The sequence below is a fragment of the Pyrgilauda ruficollis genome, unplaced genomic scaffold, assembly GCF_017590135.1.
Source record: "Pyrgilauda ruficollis isolate IOZ18807 unplaced genomic scaffold, ASM1759013v1 scaffold31, whole genome shotgun sequence".
Taxonomy (NCBI): domain Eukaryota; kingdom Metazoa; phylum Chordata; class Aves; order Passeriformes; family Passeridae; genus Pyrgilauda; species Pyrgilauda ruficollis.
The window spans coordinates 7,041,099-7,060,589 of record NW_024524489.1 but is presented as its reverse complement, the minus strand read 5'-3'; the positions used below and the strand labels follow the sequence as shown (position 1 = coordinate 7,060,589).

At 39.7% G+C, this 19,491-nt stretch overlaps 1 protein-coding gene across 4 annotated transcripts in view; it reads right to left on the bottom strand.

Moving 5' to 3' along the window:
• Positions 1-19,491, bottom strand: part of MACROD2 (mono-ADP ribosylhydrolase 2) — an 842,730-nt gene that overhangs the window by 55,046 nt on the left and 768,193 nt on the right. For all 4 annotated transcript variants that reach the window (XM_041474169.1, XM_041474167.1, XM_041474166.1 and 1 more), the window contains exon 11: positions 11,127-11,195. In XM_041474169.1, the coding sequence (XP_041330103.1) occupies positions 11,127-11,195 (69 nt within the window). The remainder of the gene's footprint in view (positions 1-11,126; positions 11,196-19,491) is intronic.

Genomic DNA, 19,491 nt, shown 5'->3' with positions numbered 1-19,491 from the left:
TTCATTCCCAGGCCTGGAAATGTCCTGATAATGATACACATTTTTTTTTTTTCTGTGATCTTTGCTGGCTGCTGGGTTTTCTGATTACAGCTCCTTAAAACAACACAGCTAAAGTTCCTTGTGTCAGTCACCTTGCTTTTACTTAACACACGGAACCTGATGATGGGAATAGCAGTGGTCCAAATGTGATTAGGTGGATGGAAGGAAAACACAGAGAGCACGTATTTTCCACAGGCAGATGTACATCTGGTGGCACACTGCACCCAGCTGATATTTAAAGGCTGAGGTATGATGATTTCCCTCTTTCCAGCAGGCAATTCTTCCTGGCATCCAGCAGGTGGGACTAGTGGAGAATTATTTCCAAGGCTGGCCCTGCACAGAGCTGCTCTCAGGAGGAGAGGAGATGGAGCAGGAACTTGACACACCTCACCTGAGAGAAGAGAGGTGGGCAGGGTGGGGCTGATGGCCATCAGTGGGGACTTGGGCTTCCTGCCCTCCTGGTAACTCTTTGTATGAATTCTAACCTTAATGGTTGCCTTGCCATAGTGATTTCTTAGCACATTAGTGAGCTCTAACCTGTAAAAAATTGCATTATGTGGATGACCAAAATTAACTGACAAAAGCTGCAGGGTTTTTCTTTTCCTGACTTGAAATCAAAAGGTATTGCTTTCAAAGTCACTGTTCCGCCTGTCCACACACAACAGGAGGACCACATGGAAAAAAACCCAGAAAGTGAGCTAAACTTTTCTCTTTCCCACCCCTTTTCTCTTAAAACACAGGCTTGGTGCCATCAAGCTATGCAGCAAGCAATTCATAAAAAAAGACAATCCTGTAACACAGCAGTGCAGCAGCACTGGAAAAATCTTTACCAATAGGTCAGACCAAAAGAGATTATTGCATCACTGTAAAATTAGCAGTGCCAAAGCTTCAAGGATTCAATTATGATCATTTTTCACTCTATGCATTTTTCACTCTATGCAGAAAGAACTTCACAACCAGAAAAAGCAGGTCAGGCATAAATGTAACTACCGATATATAAACGAAATTAATTCTAGCATTACCTTACTGAATTCACAATTTAAAACTCCATTTCCAGATGATACTTTCTTCTACATCCATTATTATGACTCTAAGCACAACTTACTTGACTAAAACCGGGTATTTCAAGGGTTCAATCATATTTATTGCCAAGGAACTATATCTCTTCTTAAGTCACTCAGAGAAAAACTACAAGAGAAAGTTAAAATGATCATCTGGTTTGGTAGATTATCAGGTAAACCACATTTCTCAGTTCTAAATGTATTATCTCACTGGACATTCACTGTTTAGAATTGGTCTCATAGAACCTAAATTACAGGATTCTCAACATGTTTTCACTTCATTTTGTTCCTTTAGAAAGAAAAATGTAAAAAACTTTAAGCAGAAACTTCACCTCTCGCACTCTGATCCAGTCCAATAGACTGACTGGATCATGACATGAAAATTCATCTTGATCAGTGTACTGACAGTAAGTGTTGTGCCTGGCAAGTGACTTTGGCAGAAATAGAGAAAAGGAAATGTTAAAAATTAAGACCGGACAAGTGATGCTCAAATAAATGACTTGCAGAAGGAATGGTTAAGCTCTGCTTGGCCTGGAGTATCTATTTATCTTGTGAGAAAGGGTGGAAGCAGAGCATGAATACACTGACAAGAAAGCAAACTATAGAGTGGAGAAGAAACTAATCCCAAAGTCTTTGACAAACAGGTTTTTCCACTTTTATAAAACCCTTCTAATGAGTCTCTCACTGAGTGTCTTTGACTGATGAAGAGTCTTTCTGCAGTTATTGCTCTTCACTGGAACTGGGTGCAGAGCAGATGGAAAGGCTTCAAGGAGCACGTCCTCAAGGCAAAGAGCTGGAAATCTATTTTACAAGAGTAGTGAGACAATTTTTCCATCATATTTTTATTCACCCCGGCTCTCCTTTTCTCCAGGCAGAAAAGCCAGAGCCAGTACATTTTCCTTGAGTCTTCCCTACGACATTATTTATAATAAAAATGTCTTTTCCACTGGATGGCTTCTACAGTATCTGCCATCCTTCTTTTCCCACTACTGCAGCAATCAGTGATTGTATTTCCTTTAGGTGAAAGCTGTCCTCACAATATTTGCTTTTCTATTACACTGGTAATTGAACAGCAATCTGTCACTCACTCCAAAGGAGATACAAAAAGTGGCAAATGACATGTCGTGTCATTTTAGGCCAGAAAATGTAAATTATTTTGAGCCACATCACAAGACAAATGGGAACATCTGTTTCTTTTCCCCCTGGCATGAGTCAGTTCTAAAAAATAGAAGTTTGAGGATTACAGTAGTACTGTACAAACAAAATAAGCACATCAGACACTAAAATACATTCTTCTGTCCATATATTCTGCTTTCTCTTGCCAAGTTGACTACTGTCTGATAGGTTCTTGCTCTCTTCTCTTGGCACTTTCTTTGAGGTCATCAAGAAAATCCATTCCCTTTGCCCCTCCCCAAATGTTATATTTGGTAGAAAAGAGGCTAAACAAGGATCAATCAGCACGCTCAGCAAGCTAGCAGAGTAAGTGGCACTTCTAACTCCACCAGAAAAGAGGATTCTCCAGGAGTGCCTGCCCACTTTCTGTTATGGAGAGGTATTTAGCATGCTTAGTGAGGTGCCAGCTGCAGTGGCAGCCCCCACATGAAGCCGATAATATGATAAAAAATAAGCCAGCCATCAGACAGGATAGGGCTGGGACAAGATCCAGATGAAAGGTCAGGGAACAAACCCTTGGAGCAGGTTTTAGTATTCTTCACATTTTCTCTGTAAGAGCCTGGAAACATGTGGCTTCTTACATCTTCCACTGTTCTTGTGACAAACACGGCAAGTCAAAAATATTAATAGCCTGCTGGCCTCTTGGCTTTTCCCATTTCAGAGCTGAGGAAGTGCTATGTCTGCTCACACACCTACTCCTCTTCAGCAAGCACCTTTGTTCACAAGCAGCTGGTGACATACATAGAGATGAGGCTAAAGTCAGTGCCCCAAAAACTGCTGCAAAAAGACATTTTTCAGAAGAGAACAGAATTGCAGATACTGTATTTTTTTTTTTTTATTTCAAGGAAGAAATTCTGCATAACCAGTACAAACCAGTCCATTTCTACCCCTCCAACACAGAATCACAGAATATTCTGATCTGAAAAGGATCCACAAGGATCATCCAGTCCAAGTCATGAACACAGAGGCTATTATTAATAAAATTGCTTTTGCTACAGAGAAAGCTTTATTTATATCATCTATAGAGTGTCAGTGTTCAGAATAAGGTTTTTCCAAACCTCCTCCTCCATCCTGGGGTAGAAATAAAAGTGACAAAGGGCCAATACCTGGGCCCTTTCATCTTAATTTGTGCAAGTGCCACATCCTGGGACACCAGGTTGGATCCTGTTACATCTCTGAATGGCTCTGCCATGCAGGTTCAGGAGCATCCTCTGCTTTTCTGCATGGCCAGTGACTTTGGCATCTCTCCACTGGTCTGACCTGTGCTTCTTTCTTGTAAACAAATACAAGTACAACCATGATCTGTCAGACATGGGGTGCCAGTTTTGAACTGTCTTTTTTACAGCACAGAAATACTGCTGTGGTAATCATACTAATGACATGAAGGTCCTTATTGTATAGCAGAGAAACTAATTAATGAGAAAGTGAAAATATAGGCCTTGACCTGCCTTCTGCACACAAGTAGATATGCTGGCTTCACTGAACCCATAAAATGTGAGAAGAAAGCACATGTACATCCATATAGGCACTTGAGATCATACAGCCTGCAACCATTTTCAAACTATTCCAGTGGTAAAATAATATCAGACATAAACCAAGAAGCACATACATACAAAGGCCATTATTGCAGAACTACAAACACATTAAAGTGAATCATTAATGTGGTGGCCTGAGGTTGCTGAACATTTTCAGTTTTCATTTTAATTTCTTTTAATTAAATTATGATTTAGGTCAGTTTTAATCATTACTTGTATATAACCCCTTTGGGGTAAATTTTAAGAAGGGTTAGTAACGAGTTATCTGCAGTAATTGTTTAATGGAGTTATGATTCCCTCTGTGCTGCTTCAACAAATTACCATGCTGCAGATGCAGCCCTGAACAGGCTACTGTGAATGCACCCAGTCCAGTGAAGCTGTCACTCCAATAAATAATAGTGTTTCATTTCCATGCAGCATTTTGTCCAGGAGTGTGGGAAGAGAAAACTGCAGCTTGAGTGGCTTATCTCAGAAGTTAAAAATGAAACTATTGTATTTAATGTATTTAACATCCTGAGAAATACAATAGTCTTGGCTAAAGCCCAGTGAAGTCACCAGGCATGTCCCCCTTTCTTCACTATTCTGTGGGTCAGAAGACAACTAACTCAGCTTTATTATAACCCTCCCTGGTTAGGGAAGAACCAGGGGACAACAGCTACAGCATAAAATTAAGTCCTGGGAAGACAGGACCATGCTGGTTTGTCTCAGCTCACTACTTGGAAACATTGTGCTCACCTGGCTTTTCACTGAGTCTAACTCTCCATTGACTCAGACTGTGCAATAGAGCTGCTGGGCAAGGGATATGGAACATTTCATTGCCAAAGATGCTGAGCATCGCTATTCCTGTGATGCTTCAAAACAAATGAAGGGAGACATCTCCTGGAAGCTTGAGCTGACCAAACAAACCAGAATATGGATGGATATCACACCCTAGATATCACAGGCAGTCTGTGCAGAGGACAGAGATAATACTGGCATTTTGATGCAAAAAAAAACCAACCCCACACTGTGCTCACTTGGCTTTTCACTGGGTCTAATTCTCCATTGACTCAGATTGTGCAATACAGGTGCTGCACAGTATTACCACTGTGCTTGTAGTGTATAAAAGGGCGCAGAAATTGCTCCTGTGAGTTGATGCAGAGTTCACAGCAGTATATAGATGCTCTGGCTCCTGGCCCTACAATTCTTCCTATCCAAGAGAAACAAAATGACCCCACAAGGGCAAGTGCAAAATAAACCCTCAAATTTTATCATTACTATATAAATTTACCCTTTGTTCATACTTTTACAGTGTGCCTGACATCTGAGTAACTACATAGCAGAAGGGACAGCCACATGGCTTCTTTTCCAAGCCACGGTCAAAATAAAGCTTGAGACCTATTTTGATTTTTCACAAATAGAAGAAACAGACAGAGAAGCCAAAGAGAAGACTACACTCATAAAAACCCCTCACAAAATGCCAACAAAACCATGGACTACTTAGCATCAGCATTTTGGAATGAAGGGACCAGCTCCATTTCCTGCTCTGGACCTGAACAATCATGATGGTTTACTGTTATTCACATCATGCTTAAAAATGAGCAATGAATTCCTTGACAGATGAGCCTCCTGCAGGTGCCTAGGGATGGGTCACTGGGTAGAATTCTCCTCTGAAAACACTGCATTAGTCACTGCAGTAACTTAGGCTTTTGCACCTTAGCTCATCTCAGAAGGAAGACAATCTACTCCGAAGCATTCAGGGCCAAAAACAGGAATTGCAAGTGTCTTTCTGATGCTGTTACACAGACGTACATTCAGTTGCTAAAAGAAACCCAAATGGGTAAATGGCCAACACAACAGGACTGCACATCACCTGTGGAGGCCAAAATGAACTGCGTTTTCTGAGTTTTGCACAGCCACTGCATGGCAATTTAATGGAACAGCAGAAGCCACTTCACCGATGAAAAGAATCTTGTAAGAAATATTTGCTCAGAGAGAAAATACAACTGAAAATACAGATAACATCCTCTTTTACCCCTGGCTAAGTGCAAGGTGATCACCTAATATTCTGAAAGCTGTAATCAGTCAGGACAGATGGTGGACTTCAAAACAGAAGCGAAAAAAAGAAGCTATCAACCACAGAGGATGGAGGTTAATAGCCACTTTTTAAATATAACCCATCTGCATTAAGGTGAAACGTCTCACAGATATGTTTGATACACATCCTTCCCAGGGAATTTCTTCTGTAGTACTTAATCTTCATTGAACATTTTTTTAAAGGATTAGGTTTGCTGGCAAAAAGAAGACAGCCAGTTCTAAGCTATCGTAATAAAAAGCAACACTTTTAAGGGTGAATAAATGACTGTGTTTTTTGAAGTATAATTATGTGTCTCAATGTTCATTTTTAGTAGATTATGATTGGAGCAGAAAGAATATGCTTTACTGAAGAATATGACTGCCCCATGGGATGCAAAGTATGGCTGTAAATACAATTTATCAAGGGATAAAAGAACCCCTTGTTATAAACTGCAGAATTTATTAAAACATTAAGAAGTCAAATCTAGATAATATTAATTAATACCTTAAAAAGACAGACAATCAGGCCTGCACAGTGTCAGAAGAGCCTTAGATGAGATGCTTAGAACATCTCTGTGTAATGGCAAGAAAGAGCCATCTGTGTGCATCCCACCAGCTCCAGAGAGGACTGAGCCCACCTTGGAGGGAAGTAGCACAAGCCAAGTGCCATGGACTATGGTGGGTGCATACACTAGGTCCCTCTCCAGGAATTAGAGAGTGAGCAGCACAGTGGCAAAATTCATGGCAAATAAAGGAGAAGCAGGAAGGGGAAGCCTTATGTTAATCTCACAATTAGAAGATTAAGCCATAAAGAGAGATTTATTTCCTGGTCCCAAGACTATACACTTTTTGCCATTTCCCAAAAGATTTTTTGGGAGAAGGGATGAGGAGCTAGGGTGACTCCCTCCTGGTGAGAATCCTACTGAATGGCCATGACCTGCTGGACCAATGAGTTGTTGAGATTAAGATGCGGTTTTATTTTGCCTCATTTCTGACATCTCTCATGGACAGAGCATCCACCAAGTCAGGCAGGTGCCAGCTGGTGAGCCTGGATTTCTGACACAGCATTCAGAAATGTAACATTACCTTTGAAAGGCAAGAGGCCAAACTGTGGTAACCCCATCAGGTAAAGGAACCAACACTATCAACTCTGTTAAAGGTGATTAGAGTTCATTTTGAACTTTGTGGTTTGGCTTATTCATCAACCTGTTTTCCTTCCCATCAAGTGAATAGAAAGCAGACAAAGTTTGTCCTGGACAAATAACTCCAACAAACCTGCTCCTTCCACAAGTGATCCGGGGAGACCAACAGCCTATCAATCTATCAGGAGGAATCTGGTCATTCATCTGGGGAACAGCTTATGAGAGAAGCTGGAGCAAGACAACTTCCAGAGCTCCAGTTCTGTCTTCACATCCCTTGAAGGAGGGCAAGAAAATGGCTTTTGCTGCATGGATTGATTATTTTTCTACTGGAGGAAGAGAAAAAGCAGGCATTTGTGCTGCTGTTACTAGATGTGTTACTCATCTTTGATACAATATTGGTCTCCCACAGATCATGGAGGGAATGGATGGGGAAGCTCTTTGGCAGGCTCTGCATTATATCTGAGAAATCCCATAAAGAAGGAAAGGGCAAACAGTTTTGCTTCTCCCTGTTGCACACACAGTGCTGCTCACTGCATATGGGAGGACACATGGGGAGGTAGGTAAGAGACACAAGGAACATTTAAGATTTTGTTTTCTTAGGCTTTTGTATAAATGGTTTGCCTTTGCTTGGTGACAATAAGTAGGATGAGAACGGGTGATTGTGGTATTTGTGCCAACTCATGGCTGCTATGTTGTGACAAGTGCTGCCATTTTGTCTATGTAAACACTTTAAGATTGTGTTATGAAGATACTGAAGAAAGACATGCATATGTTTTGTTTAGTACCAAACATATTTTGTTCACCTGACACTTTACAATCACTCAATCCATGAATGCACCTGACTGAGGGAAAGGCAAAATTATCCCTGGCTGTTTTTACTCTCCCAGGATGCAGGAAAGTGGCAGGGAAAAAAAAAAAAAAAAAGAACAAAAAAGAAGAAAATTATTTGGCATGTTTGCACATGTCAAACCTGAAATACTGCAGGGAACCTGCGAGTAAAAGAGGTTTCCTAGTCTATCCATTTTCACAGACAACACCTCTGCAGTGAAAATCTACGGAATACAACCACTGACATAAGAATCTGCTGTGCAGTTCACACTTACTTATCTCTACCAACAGTGTGGAGGCAGAGAACAATATATTTAATAGCATAATAACAGACACCATTAATACTTTAGTGGTTTGGTATAAGATTGCTTTCATTAGCATGTCAAGTGTTTATTTTAGCTTACTGCAAAACGAGCTCCTTACATACAGACACTTACTCACCTTTCCTTGATTGCAAAGAGGGTGATAATAAAGCAACTTACTTTCCCCAATATTCTGTGGAGTTTTTAACATGCCCTGAAATGATATTGCTCCATTACCTCTAGCCAACGAACCAGCCTGGTGAGCTGGAGAAAAATATTACAGTAGAAATATTGCTGAAGTCAGTGGAATAGGTTTCAGAGACTGCCACAAGGGCAGACACAAGGCTGTTATCATTACAAGTTGTACTCCCATCTTCAATCTAAAATGACACTCACAACCAAGCAGAGGAAAATACAGGGGGTTGTTCCCATGTCTCAGTGTATATCTGTTAAATATTTTATAGCTCGTCATGTTACCAAGGGGAAAATAATAACCTATGTTAAATTTGGACTTGCTTTTACTGATTAAAGATACGGGTTGGGCTTTTGGGATTTTCATTTGTTTTGTAGAGATTTGTTTTTGATATTTGTTAACTTTTTTGTGTGTGATTCTGGCCCTTTCCCTTCCCTTTCTTTTTTTTTTTTTTAAATTTGGGGTACTTAAATTGAATTATCTCAAAGTTTAAACACATCAAACCACAAAGCACTTCAGTTTTACCCTAAGGGAAATTCAACCAAATCAACCGCAGGCAGTGTTTGCCGTTGTTGTGTTTTATTCAAGACTGTTTATATGTATTAGCTACTCAGTTTTTCTTTTGAAAAGAAAAAAGCTAGCTTCTTAGAAGTGAAGACAAACCCCTACCTAAAAAAAATATTCAGACATGTAGATGTGGTTCATGTCACATCTTCAGAACTTTCATAATCTTCAAGGCTCCCCATTAAAAGTTCTTTTAATTTGTCAAAACCAACAGCTAACAATTAGACCAGGAGAAACAAAATCCTCTTCTCAGACAAATGTGTGCAAATCTCATTTACTGCAATGGAAATGGCTCACAGGTGTGTTACATTACACTCCAGCCACTTGGCAACTTGACAGGAATTCAGTGTCTGGATCCCAACTTCTTGTCTCCTCTTCCAGAGGCACAGGTAATGCCAAAGAAATCTGATCCAGGTTTCTTCACAGGCCCCTCAGCAAACACTTTAATCACCTATTCTTTTCTCCATCACAACAACTCTGAAGGCTAAATCTGAACTTTCAATCCTAAACATTACAGGTTTGCTTCCTGCCTAGCATATGGGGGCTCTGCCACCAGCTATATCAAATCCAGCAGCAGTGATTATGTTTTACAGACTTCAATTCTACATCAGCAAAATCTACTGCACGGCATCAAATTCTAGGAATTCAGGCATTTTACAGCTCAGGAGTAATGAAATAATTCTACTGCCATACTGTTTACTTTGCTCTTCCTACACATTTATTTGTGCTTCACAAAATGAACAGTAGGTCACTGGGAAAAATGGATAGGCACAGAGAAATAGGAAACTGTATCTAGGGAGCCACAGAAAGAGGGAAACAACATCAGTTAGTTTTTGAATAGAAGGAAAACCTTACAGTTTGACAATACTTTCTCTCTTCCTTTCATTTTGTTTTGGTTTGTTTTTCAAGATACTGATACAATGAAAAGTTTTAGCCACACTCCATGTAAGACTGTATCATAAAACAACTGTTGTTCTGCCTGTTTAGGAACATTGAAGGTGTCACCACGATCCCAGCCGTGGGTTAGCCTGCATAAAAATGTACACGTGGTTTGTCATTGCTGAATTCTCTAATTCAAACATAAAATTGGTATTTTAATTTAAACTGGGTTCAGTGCAGCATGAAAGGAAAGACACTCAGGTGTGATGAAATTTCTTGGGTCCCTCCAATAGCTGTCCCTTCCAGGTGATGACAGCTATTGCTTTAATGACTTGCCCGTAACAACCAGTCACAATGTTAGTGACAGCATGTTACTAGCAGTTACTTTAAATGATAGATGTTAACACTTTTCTGCTCTTTGTGATTCACACCATACCCTAGACAGAATACTTTAGGACTGAATGCACAGTGCTAAGTGAAAATACTGAAGATTGTGGAGCCACTGAGATGCAAAATTAGATAGGTCATTTGAGAAATATTAGGTCAAAAAGAACCCATGATAAGGAGGTGTCATGGATTAAAGATTAAGGTTCATCCTTTTATCTATTTCACACAAGAGGAATTTCTTCAGGATTGGGGTGTTGTGCTCTTCCACATATATGAAAGCAGTGAAAATAAGCCTTTGATGTTAACATCTTATAAACAACTCTTCCAATGAGATAGAGATTAGGAAAATATACTTTGGTCCAGTTTTAGAGCAACACAGACCATGTTTATGTCCATACATATGGACAAGCTTCCCTGAGCAGACTCAAGTGGAGGAAAGTGTCCTCAGAGGAGCAACACTATAGGCATAATGTTAATCACCTGTGACTTCTAACTGCAGAGATGTACTACACTGTGTAAGGTCTAAAAACATAAACATTGCAAAAAGGAAAACAGCAACAATTTCTTGTAGAAAAGGAAAGCAGGGATTTTATTGCTCTGTTTCACAGCAGGTACCTGACCAATTTAACCAACCAGACTATGACCCAAGCCCTCACAACATGGATTACACTTGGGCTTTTTAATTACATTAAGTCAGAACTGGTTAGAGATAAAACAGAAGCAATTTATTAAGATGTATCAGCAATAATCAGTAGCCCAACAGGGCCTGTAATTGTGAATCTACCTTAGGATGAAATATACTTCAGAGGATTTATAATCTCTTTATCTAGGCCAAAAAGAACTCTCCAAGTGTGTGCAAAGAACATTCTTAACTGAAAGTTTTCCAGTCCTTTACCAAGAATTAAAAACAAACTTTTCCTCAAAATGTGAGTTGACTAATAGCCCTGAGAAGTTGTTTGAGCACCTACCTTCAGCATCATCCTGCAGGTCCTCAGGCTGCTCTTCTTTACTCTTTGTGGGAGATGGAGGCTGGCCTTCTATAAACACAAAAAATTATAAATTACATACATTATTTGGAGATGGCTTAATTGTATCAGATACTACCATGTGTGATTCCAGGATTGTACGTTTTATCTTAGCACTACATTCAGTACTCAATGCTTATCTTTCTGCTATTTAAATTATTGCATCATCTCTTATGAAATTTATAATACAGATGCGTCTTTCAGCCTGGACTGGACTTTCTCTGACTTTCACAGGACAAAAGTGAAGAAAGCTCATACTGAAATAACACACTGCTTCACAAGCACTACAGAAAAAATAATCATAATCCCCAACCAAATAATGTTTTAATCTGTAGTTGTAAACATAATATTTATTATACTGCATTATGGAACTGCGGAGAAATAATCTGAACTTAATGATCTTTTTTCTCAGCTCAATTCTCCATTCATTGTTTTACCACAACAAAAGAATATAGACTGAAATTAGTAATTAAATGAAAGGTAGGGAAACAAATTTCACAGATTTCACAAATTCACAAATTCACAAATTTCCTTAACTTTACAGATAGTGAAGTTAAGGAAATGAAAGCTTTACAAGATAGAAATGTACTGGTTGAAAAAAATCCATTCCAGCCTTTCAGACAGTGGGCAATATCAAGATGGACGAAAGGGAGTAAAAGAAGTAATTGAGGCCAATTAAATGTGAGATCTCCCTTACTTATGTGGACTGAAGCACAGAGTGTTTAATATCAGTTGGTTAAACTTTAAATATTATTAACTTTTTCTACAATATTTTCAAAATATCTTGTCAACATAAATGATGGCATTACTGTTTGTTTGCTATGATACACCTCAAGGCACAAACTGGTAACAGAGAAAGCCTGTTAATAAAAAGGGAGACCAAGCTGGAAATTAAGCATAAAAGGTATTCATAAATTAAGACATTTAATGCAAGCAGGTTCCCTAATTAAAACATTCTTTAAACATTGTTGCTTAACCACGAAAGCAGTGACTGACAGACAATTAAAACTCAATTCATTGTGCCTACTGAATGTATTCAACCGTGATGGAAAAATGACTTTCTGTCATTTGACTTTCTGTCAAACCTCCTGATTCCTTGTGGCTAACTGAGGGCGGGGTTGCAGGAGAAACCTAAAGAAAACATACTTTTGTGTGTGCTGGAAATAAACCTTGACCACTCATAACCAGGAAATTTAGGAAGACATATGACCTCACTTTATTCACCCTTATTGCTGTTGCCATTAGAAAATAAGAATCATGGTATTACTTCAAACTGATTAGCAAATTATCACCTGGGAAAAAACTATCTACACATGTTTTATAAATTGCTTAAGTGTTTCAAAAACTCCTAGGTCTCTCCTGCTGTCACAGATAATATGCCACACAACCATCTACTCTTTATGTTGCTGGAGTTTTAAACAGCTTTTGACAATCAGATGCCCAGCTCTCATGAAGGACTTGGCTCTGTTAAGAGCCATATGGATTCTCCTCTTTTATCTTCCACCCTTCCACAGTTACATATATCTAGAACCAAAATGCTGAAAATTTCGAAACATAAGGTGTGAAAGGAGTTAAAGGAACTTGCAGATTCAAGGGGTAGTTGGACTCAATGATCCTTGTGGGTCCCTTCAATTCAGGATACTTTATAAGTCTAAGAATATTGTGTTCATTCAAAAGACAAAATGGGAGCCAATCATTGGCTTTGCATGGAGCCCAGGAACCACAGAAATATTCTCTGCCAATCATACTTATGCTCAAACCACCCAGAAGAGCCATGGACTGGGAAGGTGGCAAGACAGCTCAAAATGTCAGCAAAAATTCCAAAATTTAGATCTGTATGTGAGTAATTAAATTCTATCTCACTTTCTTAATTTTAATCAAAGAGCATTATTAAAAAAAAAAAAAAAAGGCCGAACTGAACATTGCTCTTACAAATTTCTACTAGAAGGAAGTTTACACTTTCTAGAACTACATACAGCTCAGAGCACGAAGAGCCCTTAGCAATCAGTAAATAAAGCCAGTTACTGCAAAGCAGAACAAGCCTTGAGGTTTGGCTTGCTACCAGGTGGTAGACTGCTCCTGAGAGCACTTAGTACAGGACATGTCATGTGTCATGCCATCATGCTTGCCCATCTGAATTTGAAATTCAAATACAGTATTTTGAGGAAAACAAGGGTTTTCAAGTGCTAAGATGAATTTCTTTCTGGAGTGAAGAAGGCAGGAGTAACCACAAGAAAATCCATGGGGAAAAATAAAGGCAAAACCTGCCAAATAAAGACATGCTTTGTCAACCCTTTAAGGGGCTCAGGAGCAATGCTGATAGAGTTCAACAAGAACTGTAATACAAAAGAGATCCTGAAAATAACCAGATTTGTGAAGACTTACTCACGCCAATGCTCTCCCTTTCTTATTTTTTGAATATTTACAGTGGACCATATCAACATATGGCTTCTTTTGTTCAAATGCCACTCTGAACTATCTGCTACGTTTTCTTTTTTTTGTTTGAGAATAATTCACATGAGGGAACTGAATCAATAGGAATGCTTCAATCAACACTTGCCCCTCAACTGAGGAATTTTATCATCTAACCAATCCATGAAGTTTCCTCCAGTCCCACACATCAAATGTCAATCAAGTTAAAGTGCAAATGTCCAGCCAGGTCTTTCAGGATTATTTGAATACATTAGATAATACAACCAACATCTTAATTGACAGCCCAAAGATGGAGGGGGAGGAAGTGTATGTTCAGAGAAGTCAGCACTGTTGCTATCTCAGAAGAAACCATCTTTTTGCACTCTATAAAAAGCCTTCAAAATGCTCACAAAAGGATGTAAAGGCAGTATCCCAGGAGAACAAGATTTCAATCACAATTTCACTATTTTTAGCAGATATCCCTTATTCCAGAGACAGAAAAGGATCTGTGTTTACCATGGTAAAATACAACTCTTAACCCCTTCTGCTCTCCAGCCATGTGTATGTCCTTTCAAACAGTTAGGCAAATATTACAGAAATTTTGTCTGTAAATTTATTTTTTAAAAGAGCACACCTAGACAGGTGTCTGAACTGATATTAAAATCTTTTCTAATTGTGATCATTTGTTCAAAAAGGTTCCTGAGCTCTACTGCTGGGAGACAGACTTCTTCTTTATAGGCTAATTCTGACGGTCAACAAGTCATGCAAATCTCAGTCTGTCTCCAAGTAACCTATTTCCAAAACCCTTCACAACTCCCAAATTTGCCTTGTTGCAAGTGACTGCAATTTTCATCTCAAGAAAAAAAGATAAAGTCTCCCTTCAAAAATCAATCTCCAAGTGTAAGGGTGTGCATACAGGGAACATGCAAAAAAATTCTGTATCTTGGTTGTAATAGGATTTATTAGTTATTAAGTCCTGATAGTGTAAACGAGAACCTTCATCTTGTCATCTTGTTGTTTTAACTGGTGTGGCTTCTAGATAATGAATAGGTGATTCATCAGGACAATCAGGACAGAAACAGGATATACAGCAGGGCATTTATTAGGAACAACTACTTGATGGGAAATGACAGCAGTGTGGCAACAGACAAAGAGATGAGGTCAAAAGGCTTTGGTACCTGGCAGAGACTGAAGCTGAACAGGTTGAGAGAGAATACAGATTCAGATTCAAAATTAAAAGTTTTTCCTGAGTATTTTTTTTCTTTTTTTTTTTCCTTTTTTTTTCTTTTTTTCTTGTTTTTGTTTAATGGCAGTGGTAAGAGAATTGACTTACATCAACAAATAATAACATCATTATGTGCTGACATAAGTCAATTCTCTTGCCATTAGGAAAAAGAACAAAAAAAAGAAAAAAAAGGAAACAAAAACACTCAGGAAAGACTAACTACTGCACCATCTGACCCTTGTCTTGGGTTATATAGGAAATCATTCACAAAGTAAAGCTGAGATGTAGACCTGCACAGGCCCAGACCTGCTATTTCAATATCTGCCCTTTTGACTCAAACCCTTCTAACACCAACTGCATGACCCATGATAACCTCAAAGCACTTCAAATTAAGTGGTGCTGTTAAGCCCGCAACTGCTACAAGACTCAGCATTCAGAATAACAGACTGATGGGCTAAAAGTCTGTGAATCAAATGCCATTAGAAGAGTGGGCTTGAGTGTGTATATTTAAAAAGAGTGGATTATTTTTATTTTTAAATGTTTTTTTCTTATTCTAGTGTGTCCAATGTAAGCAGTGATGTTATATGATAAACTTGCCAAAATGGTCATTTGTGCCTGTTGATTTTATAGAATGAATATAGATACTAATGGATGTTGTCTGGCAGATTGTCTTGGGGATGTTTTTTTATCCCATACCCATTTCTGTTTCTGTTTTTGTTTTGTGTCCAGTGTGGCCACTGCCTCCCTTCCCCTCTTGTCCCCCGGCTCTGGGACTATTGCAATGGGTGAGAGCCAGCCTGGGACTTCCTGTAAGAGCTGGGGAGGACAGTTGCTTCCTTCTGTAGGGTGATTTCATCTCCACGGCCACGTGGCACGACCCCTCTGGCAGAGATACTTGCTGCCTTGTGGTTTTTGCCCACGGTTTTTTTTCTTTTCCTTTGGAACTGTGACTGCAGCTTACTGGTTTGCTCCTCTGCTGCTCAGGGAGCTCAGAGCGAGTGTGTGCAGTGCTGGGACCTGGCAGCAGCCGTTCCCTGCTGGGGGACGCCTGCTCTATGCAGCCCGACCCCGGGACCTGCCATCACCAGTGAGCCATCCATGGGAGCGATTCCCCATCCAGCCCTGCTGCTTTCTGCAGCCCAACCCCGGGACCAGCCATCACCAGTGAGCCATCCATGGGAGCGATTCCCCATCCAGCCCTGCTGCTTTCTGCAGCCCAGCCCTGGGACCAGCCATCACCAGTGAGCCATCCATGGGAGTGATTCCCCATCCAGCCCAGATGCTCTCTGCTGCTGCTTCAGGCCTGCTTGCTACACTGGAACCCGACCCCTGGACACCCCACGGCTTTGGACAGGGCCCTGGAGTTTCTGCTACATTTTGTTTGCCTCCCCTGGCCTCTGCCATTCCAGTTTCCTGCTTCTGAGGTTTCCTGCTGCAGTCCATTCAGTTTCCTGAGTGGCACTGGGACTGCTTCCCATGAGTTTCCAAAGGAAACAAAGGAAAGCCCACTGTCTCTCTCTCTCCCCCGCTGGCCTCACCCTCACGGTGAGGGGGACACGGCCGAGCTCGCGCCGCAGCGCCCTCTGCAGGCGCGGGGGAATCAGCGCACCCGCCCTGCCCGGCCGGGAGCCAGCAGCGCCCCTGCTGGTCATGAGCGGAACTGCAGCCGCGGGGAAAGCGCCGCGGCCGAGAGAGGCCGGGCTGCGTTTGTGCTGCTGCCTGGGGCTGCTGCTGCCACTGGTGTTGTTTGTTTGTACATACATATACATTAGTACAGAACTGCTGTTCCTTTTCCCATATCTTTGCCTGAAAGCCCTTTAATTTCAAAGTTATAATAATTTGGAGTGGAGCGGGTCATATTTTCCATGCCATGGGAGGCTCCCGCCTCTTGTTTTGTAAACCAGGACACAGATGTAATTAGGACATTCTCCTATTTATTTTGAAGATTAATCAAAGAAAAAGAGGCCTTCCTGCCTGTAATGAGATTTCTACACTTCAAAGTGGTAGAAACACAAGATAGACAATTTTCATAATGTATCCATCACTCAGTAATACACCCGTTTGGTAATCTGTTATTTCTTACTTCCAGTTAATTTTCATCTATTCCTAAGGCCTAAACTGGTATGCATTGAAGCCAATGGACATATTCCCACTGCCTTCAGCAGACACCAAACCAGGATCAGGTTGGTTTTTTTTTTTTCTCTAATTTTTGCCACCAGATTTAAACTATGACATTCCGTAACCTCCATCTCACCATCCTACCACATTCTTCGAAGCGCAATTTGTACAGACACAATGAGCCTGCATTTGTGTCCTTGTATTTCTCTGTGTTTTTTTCTTGATTTGATATTGACACTCAGAAACATCCAGCCAAAAGGAAGCTGAGGCACAGGAATTTAGCTAAAATTTAGATTTCAATCTCTGCCAAAGTTCCTATACATGTCTAGTCTGCAACATGTGCTCTCTAGGAATCCAACCTCTCTTTTTCACTTTGAGCAAAAGAATTGGAGGAAACACCCCAAATGGATATGGACAGCTCAAGGAAAAAGGGTTGTCAATATTGGTACCAACTGTTGACTCCATCTGCTGCAGTCATGACCCATGAAGTCAAGTGGAATGAAGAATGATTATACAATGATTAATGACTAATGAATGATTAATATCTTGTAGTGGTGACTAGAAGTTACTTCTCCATTTTCCCCTTGGAAGAGTAAAGAGCAGATATCCTCCAAACTTATAAAAATTTGAGTATAAAAATTAAAACTCCCCTCAATGCAAAAAATACATTTTGTATTTTTATTATTATTTTGTTTGTATTTATAGTTCCAGTAAGCATATGCTACAGTCATGAAAAACTCCATACAAAAACAGATCAAAAGGGAATAGCTTTTGTATATCTGCTCCACTACTGGGGTGGATATACAAAAGATACTTATTTTTATCCCTGTAGGTATTAATTGCTTACAACCAATGCACTGATTCCCAAAATATCTCCAACTGATAAAGAAATAACCAAGGACATGCTCTTGAAGCTCACAGCATCCTAGACCATCAAGGGCAGCTCTGATCTGATCTATCTCATATGCATAAAAGAAAGAGACAGGTAGGGAAATATCTTCCTCAAATTACATAATTCAGTGATAATTTCCTAGAGTATCTATGTAGCTTTACGTAAAGTAATGAAGCTGAGAAGGATACAAGACAAAAAATAAGAGATTGGCTATTAAGTAGAATTGCACTTCCTTTTAATTCCAATTTAAAATGCCTTAAAAAAAACCACACCAATTTAATTTGCATAATCTCCATAAAAACAAGACAAAAAAATGCAAAATAATTTGGCTTCTAAAATACACATGCCAAGATAAATATAAAAAACTAAATTAGAAATGTTAGATGAATACTGCAGATTTGACTGTAGCATTATCTTTGGCAAATGTTTGTTATATAATGATGGGCTTTTTAAAATTTTTTTTTAACTTTTATGTATGTTCTTACAACTATATCAATCACACTAACTATATTAAAATTACTAAAAGATCCTATCCAGTAATCTTGACACCAAAATGTAATTACAATTATATGCAATAAAATCAACAGGCCAGAACAGCCATAAAAGAAGGTGTTAATCCATCAGTATAACACATATCTGTGTATATCTGTTTTCACACCTATGTATACGCACCATTCTTCAAGTATTTCTAATTTCTCAGGTAATTAAGTGGTGGCATAAATTGTCACAATCCATTTGTCTTTAGGACAATCTTGCCAATTTAAGTAGTCAAAATACCGCTTCAAAAGCTTTCACCTCTGTTTTCTGGCTGGTACATCCCTGCCTCTCCCCACGCAGCACTCCTTTCTGACCTTAAGTTTAAAGTCTGACCTGAACTCCTCAAGTTTTCATAAAGAGAGCTGGATGTTCCTGCACAGTCACTGGACCGTGATGAGATCAGGGTCACAGAGACCTTGAAGGAAGTTTGGAAGGAGAGGCAGAGGAGTACAGGGAGCTACTCTGCAAGTGAAAGGAGAAATCCATATGGAACAGGAGATGTTCACTGAGGACCTCCAGATGAGGGAGGGGAAGTATCAGAAGGTGCTGTGGTGGAAGTCTGTTACAAAAAAACTGGTCAAGATCAAGTGGAAGAAACTTCCTTGAAAAAACTAGCAGAAATCTCCTGAATGAAGGCTTCTGTCCTCACAGGAGTTATCTAACCCTTTGTCCTCTCCTTTCCTTGTTCCTCTGGTGTTTCTTCCCCTTATATCTATTCATCACTTCCATTTCATGTCACTCACAAACCCTAAACAGTGACACTCGTTTTAAACAGTAAACTATGAGGACCAGGAAAAAATCCTCTGAATCATTGTCTGACCAAGCTCAGTGCATTTAAGAGTTTGTGGAAGAGTTTTGATACTGTTTCCATTGCAAATATATCACTACCACTATTCAGAATGGCAAATGACTCAAGAATCGCTCCAGTCACCCTTTTTTACAGACAAAGAGACTGAAGAATTGTTATTATTTCCCCTTCATGTTCAGACTAGCTATTGATAAAAAGGAATGAAATATCACCCAGAGGCTCATAAGGTGATGACATTAAAAAAGTAGTCTCAGCCGGTCTTACCATGCACTATTTATCATCAGGGATTCTTCACCCTAATTTTGTGTAAAAAACA